Below are 18,971 nucleotides of genomic sequence, written 5' to 3' on the forward strand. Positions count from 1 at the left end.
CAATATGTGACTAAGGAAAACAAATCTATTTGATTGGGGGGGTGGAAATGGTGGCAGAAAAAAACCCTAGTGATTTTCTTGAACTAAAAAATTTTTTTCTATTTATTCACTCACTCATGCAAATAGGTTTATGGCTCATGCTGATGGCTGAATGATGATCTATTTTCAAACTCATATCCAAAACTGAATTACATTTTAAATTGAGATATCCTTCTACCAAGCATCAATGCATGGGATCTTTCTACTTCTGTCTTTCCTGCCCAAGGCTACTGTAGAAAAGGAACTAATAGACTGTGAGTGAGGGAAATCTGTCAACACGTTTCTATGAATTATTTATTCCCCCTTTAAAACATATTTCTTTGTTTACTAAACACCAATCCTTAGTAGCTTGATCAAAGTGGAATTTTCTATAAAAATTAGAAACAAATGAGAAGAAATATACAAAGTTTAATTTGATTTCTACTTATTGCACTTAATAAATGTAATTTAAATTACCTGACTTTTAAAGTAACTTGCTGGAGAAATATGGCCTTTCTGTTTAAGTAATGTGTCAGAGAGGGCTACAAAATGTTATATTAAATCAAGAAAGCTTTATATTTTAAGCAGCTCTGCAGGTAATTGGTTTATACAAAAATTAATCTTGTACTTTTGGGCCATTATTTCAGAATAAATGATTTTTAAATTACGAAATAAAATTTCCTTTCTTCAAAAACAAAAGAAAATCCCAAACTTCAATCAAACCAAGGCAACTTAACTTTAATTTCATATGTAAATTTGACATTTGAGCTTTTGTTTGAGTTCTTGGGGAAAGCCTCTACAGATAACTATTCTAAAAATGTCTCCCCAGAATTTTATTTAGGAATTTTCTATTTCTGAAGAAGTCTTAAGTTATAGATACTGCAAGGTAGCAGAGGACTGATGTAAATTCTTAATTTAAGGAATATGTGAAGAAAATGAGGACAAGGAATCTATCTTTAAAAAAATTTATAAAGCAATGTTCAAAAAGTTATCACTTGCATAAAAATGATGGTAACCTACTTAAAAATTAAATTAAATGTCTAAACATGTTTAAAAGAAATTCAAGAATAAGAAAGTATTTTGGGCATGGTTATTTTCATAACATGGGGACTGTGGCATGTATTAGAAATCTTTTTTTTCAAGGAGAAAAAGCAGGTTTGAGCTGAATGAAAATTTGAAAATTGCAAGAATCGTATTAATATAGGAGGGAGATAAATTAAAAAAAAGCTAAGAGACATTTACTTGATTGTTGATCCCTGAGATTCAGCCTTCTGATCAGGAAGAAGCACAGGGCAACTCAAATTATGCTACATCAATTCAGTTTAAATTAAGGTTAAGCTATTTGTACAAAGATTGGAATTTTCAGAGTAAAAATTCCTATTGTTTGATCCCATTCATGAAAATGAAGTTTCCAGTGTAAGGGTCCAATCTCAGTGCAGTTCTCAAACTCGAGCTCAGGGACCACCGAGAATTCCTCCTTTATCCCAGCTCCTGGAACACCTGCCACATGGGAGACACATGCTTTTCCTTTTTTCCTGGTTGGGCCAGATGGTTTAATTCTCTAACTCCCTCTCATTTTAATTTATAAGATTCTATAAAAGAGAAAATAAGCAGCTTAGCTCACCTACATAAAGTATGGGTGAGCCCATTCTTGCATCCCCCACTGGGAACCAGAGCCTTCAGTCCGGGACGGTGCGTGCAAGCACACACCTCCAAAGGGACAGGCTGGCAGCACACGGAAGTGGAGCGGCCACCCGAAAAATGAGAGTGGTGAGGACCGTGGATGGCAGATACCATGAGGAAATGTGCCAAAAAAGCCCAGGAGTCTGGGACTTTATGTTAAGTTTTTCTATTTTTAAATGTTGGCAAACTTAGAAAAGCACAGCTGGCCAAATGAAAAGGGCTTCTTCAGGTTCTGGCCTGTGGGCTGCTGGTTCGCAGTCTGCGGTCCAGGTGGGAGAACCCCTCTGAGACACACATCAGCTGCTTGGCCCCGGTTAGGACAGACGCACACACCCTCCCCCACCTGCTCCTCCCAACACCTCTCTCAGTCTTCAGTGTGAGCACTGCCTCTTCACCCTCTAAGGCCTGGCAGCCTAGACATCAACACAAGTCTTCCAGAAACATTCTCCCTCAGCCTCTTTCCCTTCCTCGCCCTCCCTGTGGGTGGTCCACACACCCTGTGGCTGGCACAGCACTTCTCTGTCCTTAGGATCACAGGTCTGTGGCCCTGCCTCTCCGTCCCACCACAGCCTAGCTCTCTTAGTGCCTGTACTTTGTTCCATTCATCTTTATATTCCCTGTACCCAAGACGGGGGCCCAAAATGTTGGTTGAAACAAACTTACAAACCACGCAAAAGAGAACACTATCTTATGACTCACCTAACACCAGGCAATGAGAAGAGCATTTGATCATGTCAAAACTTTCCCATCACCTTATTTGAAAAGAGAAGGAAATAAAGTATAGGACATTAGACTAAATGACTCCGCTTATTAATAAAAGGTGTTTGCTCCTATGACTTCTTAAGTGGCTACAAGTGATCAACTTAGTTACTGTGATGTGATCGTTAACTCTTCATATTTATATTTAGTAAAATATGTGAATATCTGTAGTTATAAAAAGGGACATGAGAACTGCAGAATTCCCCATCCCCAGGACTGCTGTCCACAAATGTTCACAATTCACGATGATTCAAAACCGTTATAAACGCTTTCTTTTCTCTTGTGACACAGAGAGAAAGGACTGTCTTTCATGATCCTCTCATGCACCCATTGTGACAGCCAGGTGTGACTGATACACACAGAAACTTTTTGTTGACTCTTCACATCATGGTTCATAATGCTGAAGGGTTTTATTTTAAGAGCAAGTTCTCTATGTTAACACTATTATTATTAAGTCGAGACCAAATTTGTTCTTCCTGCCACTTCAAAATGACCAGTTAATGCTAAAACAAGAAATCTCGATACGTATAAAATGTTTATGTTCTTATTACATTTGCAATATATCTACAGCAAGAGACTAATCATAACAATCTCTAGAAAGTCTGCAGGGCTTTAGCCTGGTCCGGGTGCACGTCCCTGGGCTGGTGTGGCTGGTGATGGATAATAGTCCCTGCTCCCCTGCAGCCCACAAAACGTTTACATTTGCTTAAGTGCTTACTGGTAAAACCTTCAGTAAATTTGAAAAATGTCTCCTGTAAATCCCGATAATACTTAAGCTAAACCCTGTTCTTTAAGTTGTTAATGCCAGCTAAATAATCCATTCCATTTTGAAAACTCAGTCTTCAGTCATTCATTGAAAAGCCAGGCATTGGCTGGCCCCCCGATTCCAAGTGTTTAAATTTATCCTCTCTAAATAACCTTTCACTCTGCCCTTATCATTCTATCTCTCCGGCCTGCAGCCCACACCCAAAGCTTGGAAGTTACGGATCACTCTCATCTGATCCATTAAGCTGGAACAACTGATGCTGACATGTATTATTTCCCTGTCAACATCACCAAGCTGAAAGACGGATAATCAAAGAGACATAATCAAAATACAGATGTGTTTTAAAATAACAAGGAAGAAGGCCTAGCCAGGCCCCACTTCTGCAGGAAGGTTTCACTGTCCAGTCTGTCCTTACCTGAATTTTCTTTTCCGACCTCCCAGAGAACTGCTCATTTGTACCAGTTCATTCATTTCACTCAATACATGTTTATGGGCTCCTTTGTCCTGCCTGCTAAGCATTTTATGCACTTGGCTAATTTTTTTTCATTGAGATTATAAGCATTTTGAGCATTATAATAACAGGACAGACAGTGCTGGTAACATTATAGGTAATCAATAAATTCTTAATGAATTAGACAAGGGAATTATATAATTCTAAAATGTATACAGGAAACATTAGGCCTTGATATTCTTAAGAAAGATTAATTTAAATTAGAATAGATCAGAAAAAAGGTTATTACTCAAAAAAATACATGTGTAAAATACATTAGAAATTTAAGTCTGAAGGGTCTCGATTTGGATAAAGATGGCAGATACAAGGTGTCTGTAGCCATATGTCTTCTCTAAAAACAAAGAGAAGAACATAAAACAGAAAATTTCCACTTTGAGAGAATCAGGAACCACTCCTAATGTCCCTGCCAAATACAGGGCAGACAGTGAGGGAGGATAAATACCTGAGGTGAAATATGACTCAGTAACAATTACATTCAAGAACATCTACCTTGGGCTTTGATCGCAAAGGACGGAAAGAATTTGATATAAAGTGTGTGTACTGGGGTGGGAGCTGGATCGTCGCTGGAAATATATGGGCACAGTGGAGCCAGGGCCTGATGCCTGTCTGGCTGAGTGCAGGCTCGCCTTACGCAGATGCAGCCCTGGAAGGGGCAGCCTTGGGTACTGTCCCTGTCCCCCAACTGTCCCCATACTCCTTCCACTGCCACACTCCTTCCACTGACTGCACTAAGCTTGGGCAATACAATTTTCTGTCACAAGGCTTTGGAACTGGGACAGAGCACTCAGCTGGAAGACCTCGGGGGCTAAGGCAAGGTTACCGTGTTGAAGATGCATCCATTTAAGTGAAAGTGGGATCAGGAGAGCCAGTCAGAGAGAGAACAATGAAGTGGAAGTAAAGAGAAAAGCAGAGATAAATAGTGAGAGTGGGAGCTAAACTCTAACTGGTGAAGTGGTGAGTGGGCCACTCTCCAGAAGTCTGGCTACAAAAAGGGGAGAACAGAGGAAACACTCCGTGTGGCTGCTGATTTAACAGACTTTTCTATAAGATAGAAGAACCGCTTGTCCAAATATTATGTCAGAAGGAAAGGACCCAATGGGGCAGTGACGTTGGAAGAAGTACTGAGAGGGACGCTGGGGAGAGGCGGAGTGGAGCACCTGCTTTCAGGCAAGCTGGTGTCCAGGTCTCAGAGCATGCAGACCGCACAGCAGAGGCAGGGTCCCACGGGCCCTATGTGCCCTCAACAACTTCCAGACACAGGTGTGGGATTCTGGCAGCTATTATCTGCTGTGGAAAGATGCTTAGTCCTCCTATGAAGAACTGACATGTATCTTAGGAAGAACTATTGGGGACATTCACGTGGAACTATACTACTTCCTCTGACCCCTCCCACAACCACCCTGAAACTACTAAATCTATTTTATCCAGTTATCCAATGTTGCAAGCAGCCACAGAGTTTCATTAAATGGAAGGTGTTCAAGGAACTGAATACCTGAAGGAAAGAAGTTACTGGTGAGGCTGTAAAAATGGCAGAGAAATATAAGTGTCAAACCATATCTTGACTTTGCCTGTGACAAGTTCCTTTACCACGTGCATCCAGATGACCAGCAGCGTGGATCCCTCAGGCTGGGACAGGCTGTGCTTACACTCAGCCTCAGGGGAACAGATGCAGGAGTTCAGCTGCAGGTTAATGGGGATGAACTCTGTGGTGAGGAGCCAAGACCAGAGGTTAAAACAGCGCCATTCTGACTCTGGGGCACTTCTCTCCAGATGTCCTCAGATGCAAGTGCTGGAGCACGTGGTACCAAATGCACCGTGACTCCAAGTTCACCCACGTGCATCTGGGATGCTTCCTGAGTGCTGTGAGGCACAATGGACTCAAATGTACCAAGTGGCCCTGAGCCATTGAAGACTCTGATTAAGAATTCTACCACAAAGGTCCCAGAGCGAAGTGAAGAGCAGAGAGCCATGGGGTCAAGTGTTGCCACAGGAACTACATTTGGTAAATAGGAGCTGCAAAAGGATGCTTCTATTAACCACCTGTGCATACAGACGGCCACAGTGCTCTCCAGACTAGACGATCAGAATAACTAATAACTTCTGTGTCCTTGCAAGAGTAGGATGGATTTAAACATGTCATCTTAGTATAAAAATGCCTTTTCTTTTCACTAGTAAGGAAAACAGAAGCAGCAACTTTTTCCCAAATAGTTGATAAAGGAGACAATCTTTTCCTTCCTTTCTTCCTCCTCCTCCTGTCCCCCGCCCCTATTGCCCTCCTCCTCCACCTCCTCTTTTTCCTGCAATACCTTAGACATACAGAATTGGTATTTATGTAGGCAATAAAGTGATAAAGTACTGGCCTCTGAATTCTCCTCGGGAAAATGAAACAAATTACAGTGTAATTTCACAGATTATATTCTCATTGAATGTTATTTTATTTGTAAAGGTTTTCCCCTTTGATAGTCAAAAAAATTATACAAAATTTCTGTTGTCTAAAATGTAAAGGGTACGTTTTATATTGTAATTGACTATTTCAAAAACAGTCAATGATCTGACTATTCCTTTATCAAATATATTCCATGCCATTTTCTCCATTGTCCGGAACAACACAGACGAATGGCGGCAGCCCCGCTGAAGGAAAGGCAGGCAGCCGCAGACGGGCAATCACACTGTGGTGGGACCGGACACACGTTCACCTTCTTGGAACCTGGTGGAGCTGCAGTCTATTTAGGGCAGCCCTAGGGGAAAAGTATGTTATATGCAAAAGTATCCTACAAAATCCCCTGACGTCACCTGTAAAGTACATACAAAGTCATGTGTTTACAATTCCAGAAAGATAAATAAAATAACTGTCCACTAAAGTTTGAGGATCATTAAGTTACATTAAAAGGGGGAACAGGCCCTGGCTGGGTAGCTCAGTAGGTCAGAGCATCACCCCCATCCGCGGAGGTTGTGCTTTCGATCCCCTGTCAGGGCACAGACAAAAATCAACTGGTGAATGCACAGAGAAGTGGAACAACAAATCGATGTCTCTCTCTCTCAAATCAATACATAAAAAATTGAAAAAAAGGGGGAACAAAAGAGAAGTTTATATTGAGAGGGCTGGGCATTCACACTCTCCTGCCTTTAGTATGACTCTCAGTGGAGGAGAGATGGAGAATTCTAAAGGGTTTGGGTCCCTGCAGGCTCCATGCCATTCTGTCTTCAGGCTGAGCACTGGCAACCAGAAGCGGGCTGTGTTTTTGTTATGTTGGCTGTGAGTATTTGACTGGGAAGTGGAGCTGCTGCTTTGCTGGGATTAGGTTCTCATGTCTCTGTTGCTGTTCTACCTTATACTGAGTTATGCGGTACCTATGCAAAGCGCTGCAGAATTTAAGAAAGGTGGACACTCACGTAGACAGTACAAAGATACTCTTTAAGGGACAAAAGTTGCAGAGGAAAGAAAGGGGGAGAAGGTAGAAAGAAATGGACAGGAAGAGCAAAGGCAGAGAGGCAGGGATGGGCAGAATCCTTCTGTGGGAGACCAGTGATCCACAGGAAGATGGGAAGCAGGCACAATTTACCTGAACTTGTCGGCCATAGTGGGCAGCCTCATGCTCACCTCCACTGTGACTGCCCCAGTCCACGCTCTCACCAGCTACCCCCACCCCCTGGACCTGTAACAGGTGTCTCTGCTCACTCTCATGGGCCTGCGGTCTGCTCTGAGGAACCTCAGTCTTCGTCTTGGAGAGACTCCTGGAGGACAGTGACAAAGAGGCACAGGACACAGACAGCAGAGTGAGTGCTCTGTAGAACTAGGACAGAGGTGTGCACACAGAGCACAAAGAGAGAATGCTGATGCCACCTCACTGGAGCATGGAAACAGCTATCCCTTCCAGAGGAAGGGACACTCGGCACAACACCTACCCAGGCCATGAAAGGGCAAGGTGAGCGCCCCTGGAAGGGACGAGGGAAAACATGGCACCTCAGTAAAAAACCCAGCTGCCCCAGTTAGTCATGATATAACAGCAAAGGGGAGCACAGTGGGCACAGGCTGGAAGAACTGGCGAGGATCAGATCCGGAAAGGCTGTGTATGAGACAGTGAACAACTGAAAACAAGTGTTTTTCCTAACTATATTTAGGAAATCCCAAAAGTTTTAAGTCAGAAAACAATGTGATCACTTCAGGAAACCCCACCTGGGAGCTGAGTGGCAGAGCAATGGAAAAGGGTTTGAGAGGAGGCAGAGGGACCAGTGGGACATGAGCGATGACAGTCTGACACTACAGCAGAGGGTGACAGGGCAGGCCCTGCCAGGGTTAGGAGACTGAAAAGACCCAACCTGCTGGGGAGTCCGTGAGGGGAATAAGAGAAAGAGAAAGTCCAGAATGACTTGCAGGTGCTGACTTTGGAATGTAAATTAGCAAGTATATAATGAAAAGAACAGTGTGGGAGAGAAAGTGACAAATTGGGATAGATGTTAGGAATCTGAGCCACCTGCAGGGGCACCCCCAAAGCAGTGTTCAAAGGGCCAGGCTCAGGAGAGCGGCGTGGGCTGCGGTCACAGACAGTATGGAATGGGGCATCTGCGGAGGAGGGCGGGAGGAGGAGGCTGCTGCTGACCACCAACAAAGGAGCCAGAGAGGAGGAGGAGCAGAAAGAAAAGTCTGGCAAGGGGCAGCTAGGGGGGGCTCAGTCCTCACTAAATGTAGAGTCAAGACTACATTCCTGGAGGAGAACCAAGATGGCGGCGTAGGTAGACACACTGCGCCTCCTTGCACAGCCAGAACTGACAGAAAATCGAACGGCAAGGAAGTCCAGCACCAAGGAAATAAAAAATAAACATTCATCCAGACCGGTAGGAGGGGCGGAGACGGGCACCGGGGTGGAGAGGACTCGCGTGGCTGTGGCAGGACCGAGACTGGCGGAGTGTGGGACGAACGGCGCAGGCAGTCTGACCGCTAGCAGACCCTGCGGCCCCACATTTGCGCAGATAAACCGAGAGGGACGGACTCAGAGTGGCGGAGAGCAGGGCAGGCAGAGCGCTGGTAGCACCCCGTGGCCCCACATTCACACACAGATAAACTGGACAAACGGCGGGGAGCGAAGCAGACCTCGCAACCCAGGGCTAGAGCGCAGGGAAATAAAGCCTCGAACCTCTGATTGAAAACACCCATGGGGGTTGGGGCGGCAGGAGGAGAGACTCCCAGCCTCACAGGAGAGGTCGTTGGAGAGACCCACAGGGCCTAGGGCATACACAAGCCCACCCACTCGGGAACCAGCACCAGAGGGGCCCAGTTTGATTGTGGGTAGCAGAATGAAATATTGAAATCCGGTGGAGAGTGGAGCAGGCGCCATTGCTCCCTCTCGGCCCCTCCCCCACGTACAGCATCACAGCGCAGACCCCGCCCCAGTGAACACCTAAGGCTCCGCCCCTTTAAGTAACAGAGGCGCCAAGACAAAAAAAAAAAAAAAAAAATGGCCCAAATGACAGAACACTTCAAAGCTCCAGAAAAAATACAACTAAGCGAGGAAGAGATAGCCAACCTATCAGATGCACAGTTCAAAACACTGGTTATCAAGACACTCACAGAATTGGTTGAATTTGTTTGAAAACTAGATGAAAAAATGAAGCCTATGCTAAGAGAAACAAAGGAAAATGTACAGGGAACCAATAGTGATGCGAAGGAAACTGGGACTCACATCAATGGTGTGGACCAGAAGGAAGAAACAAACATCCAACCAGAAAAGAATGAAGAAACAAGAATTTGGAAAAATGAGGAGAGGCTTAGGAACCTCCAGGACATCTTGAAACGTTCCAACATCCGAATTATAGGGGTGCCAGAAGGAGAAGAGGAAGAACAAAAAATTGAAAACTTATTTGAACAAATAATGAAGGAGAACTTCCCCAGTCTGGCAAAGAAAATAGACTTCCAGGAAGTCCAGGAAGCTCAGAGAGTCCCAAAGAAGCTGGACCCAAGGAGGAACACACCAAGGCACATCATAATTACATTACCCAAGATCAAAGAGAAGGAGAGAATCTTAGAAGCAGCAAGAGAAAAGGAGACAGTTACCTACAAAGGAGTTCCCATAAGACTGTCAGCTGACTTCTCAAAAGAGACCTTACAGGAAAGAAGGGACTGGCAAGAAGTATTCCAAGTCATGAAAGGCAAGGACCTACATCCAAGATTACTGTATCCAGCAAAGCTATCATTTAGAATGGAAGGGAAGATAAAGTGCTTCTCAGATAAGGTCAAGTTAAAGAAGTTCATCATTACCAAGCCCTTATTATAGGAAATGTTAAAGGGACTTACCTAAGAAAAAGAAGATAAAAATAGGAACAGTAAAAATGACAGCAAACTCACAGTTATTAACGACCACACCTAAAACAAAAACAAGAGCAAACTAGGCAAACAACTAGAACAGGAACAGAACCATAGAGATGGAGATCACATGGAGGGTTGTCAATAGGGGAGTGGGAGGGGGATGGGGGGGAAAGGTACAGAGAATAAGTAGCATAGATGATAGGTGGAAAATAGACGGGGAGGGTAAGAATAGTGTAGGAAATGTAGAAGCCAAAGAACTTATAAGTATGACCCATGGACATGAACTATAGGGGGGGAATGTGGGAGGGAGGGGGAGGGCAGGATGGAGTTGAGTGAAGGGGGGTAAATGGGACAACTGTAATAGCATAATCAATAAATATATTTTAAAAAAAAGATTTCATTCCTTCTACGTCATCCTTGACCCTCTCAGGTTGGGTGACGTTCTCCTCTGTGGACCCCCCATTACTCAGGCGCACCCATTTTAGTGCTCATCACTGCCCCTCTGGAATCTGCACAGGGCCTGTTGGCAGGCGTGTTTAAAAAACACACTTGTTGGGTGACCTGTGCCTCTGCTCCACTGAGTCTCCTCATGCATGTGTGTGGCCACCTCCTCCATGAGGCTCTAAGAGGTTGGACACCATGTTATTTCCCTCTTTGTAAGCTTGGCAATGAGCACACTGCTCTGCAGGGACAGCGCCCTCCACGGGCGTCTCCTGGTGATGACACTGGGGGTGAAGGATTTGGTAACTGCCCACTTTCCACAGAGTCCTTGTGCCAACTTACGCGTGAAAATGAAAACTTGTTAAGTTTTACTTTCAGAGTTCTCCTATTTGCCGAGTGCTTTGCTTTCTTCTTCCCCTTCTCCCTTGAAACTATACTGAATTGCCTGATAAACACTGAAATATTTATTGTAAAGCAAATTTTAAAAATAGAAAAAGTTCTGCAAACAACTCTTAAATTTCTCTAGAGTTTCAAACCCATTCCCCAACAATGAGCTTTTCTTTACATGATTTTCTTGATCTTACTGCAATCCCCACAACATTATGTACAAGGTGAGCATGGTCGGAATGATGACCCCCTTACATGTGAGAAGGTCGTGGTGTGGAAAGATTCATTCAATGACTTGCCTGCGCATAGTCAGAGCGTTTTTCATTACCATATGAAGAATATCTGAAGACCGACAGGTTTTCCATTATACATATTTTTAAAAATTGCTAATTAGCTCGATCCACTCACTGAGTTGAAACTGGATTACACAAAATCTGACTGTCTGATAAGAAGGTTAGCTTCTCTTATATTTACCTTCATCACATTGCAGGAATTCGACTTAAGTGGGTTTACTCACCTTCAAGGTAAGTTCCTGGCAAGGGACATATGAATTCTAAGCTGTGTTCTTTGCCAGAGAATAAAGGGGGCACTAAGCCCAACTTTCCTCAAAACAATCATTCAGAGGCACGGCATTTTTGCCAGAAATATCCAAACAAGTCAGTTGACCTTATTAATCTTTTCCAATTTATAAGAAAACATGAAGATCCTGAGTGTCACTTTTAAAAAGCAATTTAAGGAGATCTGCATTATAGTGTCTACCTGATTTAGATACATTATACTTTCCATTTACATGTTTCTTCCTCCTTTGCGCAACATAAGCAGCTGGAATTTGTACGCAATGGCCTTCCAATAAGGAAATTCTGTGATCATAATCCTTACCATCAGACGGCATATCGTTATCACTCAAACTGGACATTGTTGAGAGTGAGAGGGGACACTATCAGTAACTCTCTTGACAGGGGTAAAGCAGGACTATCCTGGGCAAATGCACATCAACAATGACAGGACCTTGAGCACCCTTTGCAGTCAGACCACTTGACAGGGCACTTTCCTACATCACCTCTTTGATTCTAGCCATCACCCAATATGCACGTGAAGCACCTTCTCTCCTCCTGCCTTCACTGTCTCGGTTTGACGCTCAGAACAAGCTGAGCTGGAAGGGTTGCATCCTTAGGCTGTCCTGTTTGGCCAAGGGCTTCCTATTCCTCAGCTGCATCAAGGCCATGCAGTCTCAATGGTTCTCACTGGGAGCTGTTTGCTCTTTGATATTTTGTCTCTGGCTTATACCACGATGCCTTAGAAATCCATTTCTCTCCTCTACAGAAGTCATCGCCAAGTATCTCTTGTGTCCTTTCTCATTTTTAAGAAGAGCCAGAAGTTTGGTCTCCCTTGAGTGGTGTTTTCTTTTCATGGCCAAGACAGTTTTAGAGACAGTTACGTGTTGTCATTAGGAACTCAGGGTGTGGGGTCACATGGCCTAGGCCAATTTTTTGCTCTGCCAGTTATTCCGAACACTTGTGTCCGCCGCTTTCTCACCTGAACACTGAGAGAAATTGAACATTATCTGTCTCATGTTTACTATTATGATGTATGTAACTGTGATGCCAGCAGGAAACACCGGCTGAAATTCACAGTGCAATCTTACTAACTATGTGAATTTGATAGGCTTGTCTTGTGATATTATCATTTGTCCCAAGTTCTATTTTTTGTAATCCTGCCTTTGATCACCTACTTCTCTATTTTACCATGACCACGTTATGATACGGCTAATCCTTTCTGGAACAAAGAATAAATTAAATGGGCAAACAGAAAGCACTGTCTTCTGTGTTAGCTCTGTAAGGTGTTCAAGTGTCCACCTACCAGCCACGTTTTTCTAGAAGACAGGATGACGGGCATAGAATGGCTGGGCCCCGACAGGTGCACATGAGCAAAAGGCTCCTTTAGATTATTTCTCCAGATCCTCAAGAAATCACAGAACAACTAGTGCAGGCATATGTTTCTTAAATAACACATTTCAAAGTAAATTGCAATCACTTTGACAAGTCAATGAAATATATTTTCTCCATAAAAGTTTATAGAATGTCTTTATAATGAATAGAAACCAAGCTACGGGACACAGGCTAAAAGAGCTGTCAACGGCAAGACTTCCAAGGCTTTCTCTCCCAGACCTGCTCTCTTACTACTACTGCCCATCAACAGTGCCAGGGACTCACCCCTTATACGCTCCTTGGTAAACAAAATCTATGCAGTTATACAGACTCAACAAGGCCTATCAGCCCAGATCAAATGGGGCAGTAAATACCCAAAAGAGCACTTCATAATAAACTGACTATACTTTGTACACATATGCCCAATAGCCATTTGAATGAGAGAACCACCAAAGTTGAGAGAGAAATGTTAATAGATACAAGACTTTCTACTATACCCCCATAGACACCCACTCATAAAATATTTGCGTAGCAGATAACAATTTACTACATTGTAGTAAACACTGACAGGATACAAAGTCTTCAGTTTTAAAATTATACTTCTCAATGCAAGATTTCTGCCCCAGACTCTTAACATCTCTTATACCTATTTAATAAAATAGACCCTAGATATAAAAATAAGTTTGAATCTTTGTTTTTCAGGCCTATAGTTTGCTCTCCAAAATAGAAATTAAGGTTGTCACAAGGGAGATTCTGTCTGGGTCGTCTTGCAAACAGAAGATGAAGTTAAAGCCTAATTAATACCTGTGTTGTGGCCTCTCTCTTTGAAAAAACCCGCACTGTGGACCCCGCCCACCAGGGCTCTGTCCGGAAAGTGCTGACAGATTTTGCTGTCCAAAGTGCAGGAAGTGACCGCCCTGGGTAAAGTCAGATGCGCTCCTAGGAGAATGACTGGTTTTTATCTAATGAGCCAAATGACTACTTGCTAGGTCTATATCCCCTTATATCCTTTGGTTCTAAAAAAAGAGCACAATTTTACAGAGGAAAAATGACTGAACAGAATTTTCAAATAACTTACAAACCTACCTGTGACTTAACCAGTGGCGAGAGCCGCTTTTAGGTTTTGGTATGGGTTACAGAGATTGCATTCTCCCCTAAAACAACTTGTCTCAAAAGTATGCTGACATTTTCTAAATATAAACATAGCAGATAGCATTATTTATATTTCAAAAAAGGATATAAATATAAGTAGGTGAGATTTCTGTTCTTATACACTTTCATCTGGCTTTATTGCTCTTTTCAATAAAATGGTATTTTAAAATCATTTAAGAATTGAATGGTAAAAACAGCTAATATTGAAAATCGCTTTTACATAGACTTACTGACTGCATTTGTTTCCTTTATTGTTTTATTAAAGTGTGTGATTATTTCATCCACAAGTGTTACTCCAATAAACCTGAGGCTCAAGGGGGCATTTCCTGGAAATATGAAGACAGGCTTCACTGATTTGAAAAAAAACATTTGGCTCTTTTTATTCTTCTCGGCTTATGATAATCTATTGGATTAAAAAATATTTTAAATGCCAGTTTCAAGGTCTCCAGGAAGTAAAATGTTTAATTATTAACCATTAGTGGTATTACAATATTTATATGCCTTTCAGTTCTACTTAATTGAATTTAGTGACACGGCGAGTAATGGAGGCAGTAATTTACCAGGCACTTGGCATACAACAGCAGTATCAGTGTATCTGAGAAGACAAGGCTTCAGAGATAGCTTTCTTCTGGATCTGTCAGAAATCATTTGTGCGAATGGAACGAGTTTACCACCACAAGGGAAACCAGTCTGTGTCTGAAAACAGACTAAGTGAGAAATCTCCTGTCTGGGTTACTCTCACAACAAAGCTGCAGATTTCAGACGCACTTCCAGGGCTCTGCAGTGCGTTTTGGTCAGAGTGGAAAAGTGCTGTGTTTGTGCACCAGTGGTCCCTTTAGGGGTGTGTTATTTTCAGTTCAAAACTCAAGGCAAATGACTGGGAAATAATTCAGCATGAACAAGCAAGTGAATGTTGTGTAAAGTGAAACTTATATTTATAATTTTACCTGATCTGTCCACGAACCAGAGGTCTGTTCTTTGTCCTATTCATGTTTGAATCAAATGGTACCTCAAAAAACTGCAAAGAAGTTGAAAAAAAGATAGAAAACATTAAATATAAAGTGAAACAATTCTTCTGCTTTAGTTCTACAAATTTTTCCACAGTAAATTTGATTTTAATTTTGATAGTACAAATTAACACTCTTGGTACTTTTTGGAGGAGAAGTTCCTGGGAGAGACGCATTTTAAAAAGTATATGCATTGTCAGGCATATACACAGTTCCTCTTTTATCTGCTTTGGAAACCTCTTGTTAAATGTACAGATGCATTCGTCAAAGCTACTGTTTCAGGTTGTAAGAGGGACAGTTTCATTGCGTTTGACATAAAAATGGTTTTGCTATTGCTTTATCTGGAAGTTAAATGACTGGAAGTTGTAACTGACTGCCAAGCCTACTCAGTGAGCCCTGATGGCCGTGGTGTGTCAGGTCAGCGAGCCTGGAATCAGGCTGCCCGGAATTTCCCTTGCTGTACAGCCGCTGTAGGTTAGGGAGAGCCACAAGGGGTGCTTGCATGAGACCTGGAAGGTGGAAATGCAGCAGCAGTCCGGCTTACACGTGGAGAGTTGGTGTAAGGTCAGGCATTAGTACATGCAGCCCACACAACTGTGGGTGTGTTGGTTTGCCTTGTTGGCTTGGAGCAGCTATAGCTTCTGTCTGCTTCTCATAGTCCTGGGCCAAGCCTACCTGCTGCTCCCTGAGGAAGGGTCCTAGCTTTTCTGCAGGTCACCTGCATCATCCAAGTTGTAGGCTGGGAAGTGTGAGACACAGACAGTTCCAGTCTGTTCTTATGGGATTCAGCTCAGCCGTGCAGGTGCCAGGCTGCTCTTGCTTTCTGCTACTTTCCTGATGGCTCTGCTCATGTCAGACCAGCACCAGGGACAGGTTTGCCAATATTACAGAGACCGCTTAACCCCCAGGGTCACATCAGGCCTAACCCTAAACCTCATCCCACATACCACCCACAGCAATTTGGACCTTCCGATCAAACCCTGACTGATACTGGCTTCTTCTCTATTACTTTCAATAGTGACAGTATTTAAAAGCATTTAACTTTTCCATATGTTCATCTTATCTTATTATCTAAATGGCAGGCTTCCTAAGATACCTGAATTTATATCCTTAATGTTAAAGACAGCTATGCAAATAGGCACTCAATAAGTAATTTTTTAAATAAACCATCAGTGCAAAAAACACGCATCATTTTAAAATAATACATGATTTTAAGTGTTAAAAATTCCTTGCCTATAAGAATCTGTAATCTTTATTGAACAGTTCAAGTTACATGCAATTAAATGTTCTGTTTACTCCCTCATTCCATCCCCCCAAATTCAAACACATTTTATAGGTATTTGAAATAACCTTTCCTTCCTGACTATTAACTTAATTTCACAGGACCAATGAGGATCCCAGTTACAGAAAACGTTATTTAAATGCTGGCAGGTCCGAAACTCTTGGGTAAGTCACTGTCCTGGCAGTTCTCAGGTCCGTGTGTAAGCAAGTGTATATGTGCATGCAAATTCCTCCTTCGGGAATTCTAATGAATTCCTTCTTCCGGATGAAAAAATATATTACTTTGTTCTAGATTCCTGGCAAATCAGCCACCCAAAGATGAGAACTGAGGTCTAGAACGCGTCTGTTGAACTCCAGGGTGCCATGACTTGGCAGCAGCTTCTGACTCCCATGAATGCTTAAATTTTTCAGGACAAGCAATGTCTGGGGAGAAGAACAGTGCTGACCAAGACTCAGGATTCATGTCGGCGAGGGCTCAGCCTCATCCTGCTCAGAGGTCATCCTGCTACTTCATTCTGTTTTTCACGTATTTTCTATAGTGCCTTTCAGTCAGGTTTACTGCTTTGGTTTAGATATTTAAACCACAGTTCCAAAACATAAGCATAGTACATTTAGATGAGAAATTCAAACACTTTAGAACCTATAGTTTGCTTTAGTCTATTCACAATTTTTCCTGCGCTTTGTAAATTTTTAAAATATTATCATTTCAGCTGGATCCAACCACTTCTGAAGAAGTGAGGTAAAACTCCTCTTACAGGTGTTGAAAACAGAACACAGGTGCACTGTTACCAACCCCTAGAATACAAAATACTGTCCTGTCCCTTTTTAATACTTCCTCACTACTCCCAATACCATCAGAAGTGACGCACGGCGGTGAGCACAAACCGGACAGAGGCCCAGGCCATACTTCTCCGGGGGCCAGCCAGGCCCGGGCTCGCCCTGCCTTCTTTTAGGAGGCTCTGTTCTCTGGGCCTCAAAGGGACATGTAGCCCGATACCTTTCCTCCCTCCTTCCTTACCCCCAGCAGTGATTGGTTTACCACATAGGTATCCAAATCACACTGGGCTAATGGGAGTTCTTCCAGGGACTTTACAAACTAAAGCCCAGGAAAACCTGCTCTCCCTCTTCTTAGGTTGCCGGTGTCCACAGAACATGACACAAGAGGAGTGGAGGAGAGACCCAACATTGACTCCTTGGGACAAGTTATGTTCATGGCTCCAGCTCTGCTCTTTCCACTTTAAGTCAACACTATGTGGGTCCGTCTATACCTCTTGCATCCAATGTCCTAGTACATGAAGACTAAACATTTTAAACATGTGAGCAATGTATGGCAGAGAAGTAAATACCATGCTTTTCCCTTCAGCACACAACTTATTTTCTGACTATGTTACATTTTCAAAAGAAGTTTTCCTAGTCTCTTTCTTCATAAAAATCCATCAATCTTTTGGAATTATTTTTACTTAAAATTTTTTCCTTTTTTATTCAAGTTCACTACCTTACCATATTCCTTCCAATCAGTCAGATAATCTCCCCATTTCTTACCCTCCAGCAATCTGATGATCTGTTATATTACTCAGGCTCTTGGGGTTGAAAATAGTTAAAACAAAAACCAAAACCCAAACTAGCTCAAAATAAAATGGGGCTTTATCTCTTATAACAGGGTTGTACCTGCTTTTACTTTTTTTTCCTTATCCTCACCTGAGGACATTTTTTCCCCATTGCTTTTAGAGAGAGAGGAAGGGAGAGAGAGAAACATTGATATGAGAGAGAAGCATCGATTGGTTGCCTCCCGTATGCATCTGAACTGGGGATCCTAGTGCCCAGATCTAGACAGAGGCTGGGGGATGGAACCTGCAACCCAGGCCTGTGCCCTGACTGGGAATCAAACCTACCACCTTTCAGTTACAGGACGACGGTCCAACCAACTGAGCCACACCAGCCAGGGCAGGGCTGTTTATCTGTTTTTAGATATTACTGGATTCAGTATTCAGTGTGCTATGAGGACTCTGGCTCATTCCATCTCTTGAATCTGCATGGTGTATTCCTGCGTGCAGGCTCTCGCCATGAAGCAGGTAAACGGTCACAGGCAGCCCCAGAGTCTCATCCTCCCAGCAAGCCTAGCAGAGAGTGAGCTCCTGGTAGCTCCATACATCATCATGGCCACGGTGTGAGGTGACTCTTGTGAGCCTGGGAAGTGTGTTGGGGGACAGATCCAATGACACAGTACCCCTCTCAAACCACAAGCATTGTTTTTTCTATAGGAGAGAAAAATTCTATTACCAGACCAAAGTGGAAGGATTCAGGAAGACAGATGTAGTGAAATTATTTATCGTACTATAAGGCTGACAACCCCAAATCATTTCATTTCACACGTCACACCTATAAAATAGCTTGCCTATCGCAGAAAGAGTATTCCTAGTTTAAGTAACTAAAAGTTAATAATCAATATAAACATAATAATTTATATTAACCTCTGTTTCATAATCAGTTTAATAATTCTACTTAATAGAGTAGTAAATGGAGCATTTTTCCCCTCACGGTCACATGATTAAGATATAGGGCACTATTATACCAATAGATAAATATTTATTAAATGCCTCTTATAATATTTTTGTTTTTCTATTATAATATGTTTTTATAATAGTATATTATTATGGCTGCAAGAAATGATGCTCAGGTATAGCACATGGACAGAAATCCTTCTAAGACAATATGCACTTATGATACTATCAAA

General features: G+C 42.6%; 1 protein-coding gene across 2 annotated transcripts in view; it reads right to left on the reverse strand.

Moving 5' to 3' along the window:
- COX10 (cytochrome c oxidase assembly factor heme A:farnesyltransferase COX10) overlaps positions 1-18,971 on the reverse strand; it is a 118,270-nt gene that overhangs the window by 20,532 nt on the left and 78,767 nt on the right. Inside the window, exon 5 of one of the 2 annotated variants that reach the window (XM_024564642.4) lies at positions 14,897-14,967. The exons of the other annotated variant lie outside the window; for it this stretch is intronic. Coding sequence (XP_024420410.1) covers positions 14,897-14,967 — 71 coding nt within the window. The remainder of the gene's footprint in view (positions 1-14,896; positions 14,968-18,971) is intronic. 2 annotated transcript variants of the gene reach the window in all.

This window comes from Desmodus rotundus, chromosome 9 (genome assembly GCF_022682495.2).
Source record: "Desmodus rotundus isolate HL8 chromosome 9, HLdesRot8A.1, whole genome shotgun sequence".
Lineage (NCBI taxonomy): Eukaryota > Metazoa > Chordata > Mammalia > Chiroptera > Phyllostomidae > Desmodus > Desmodus rotundus.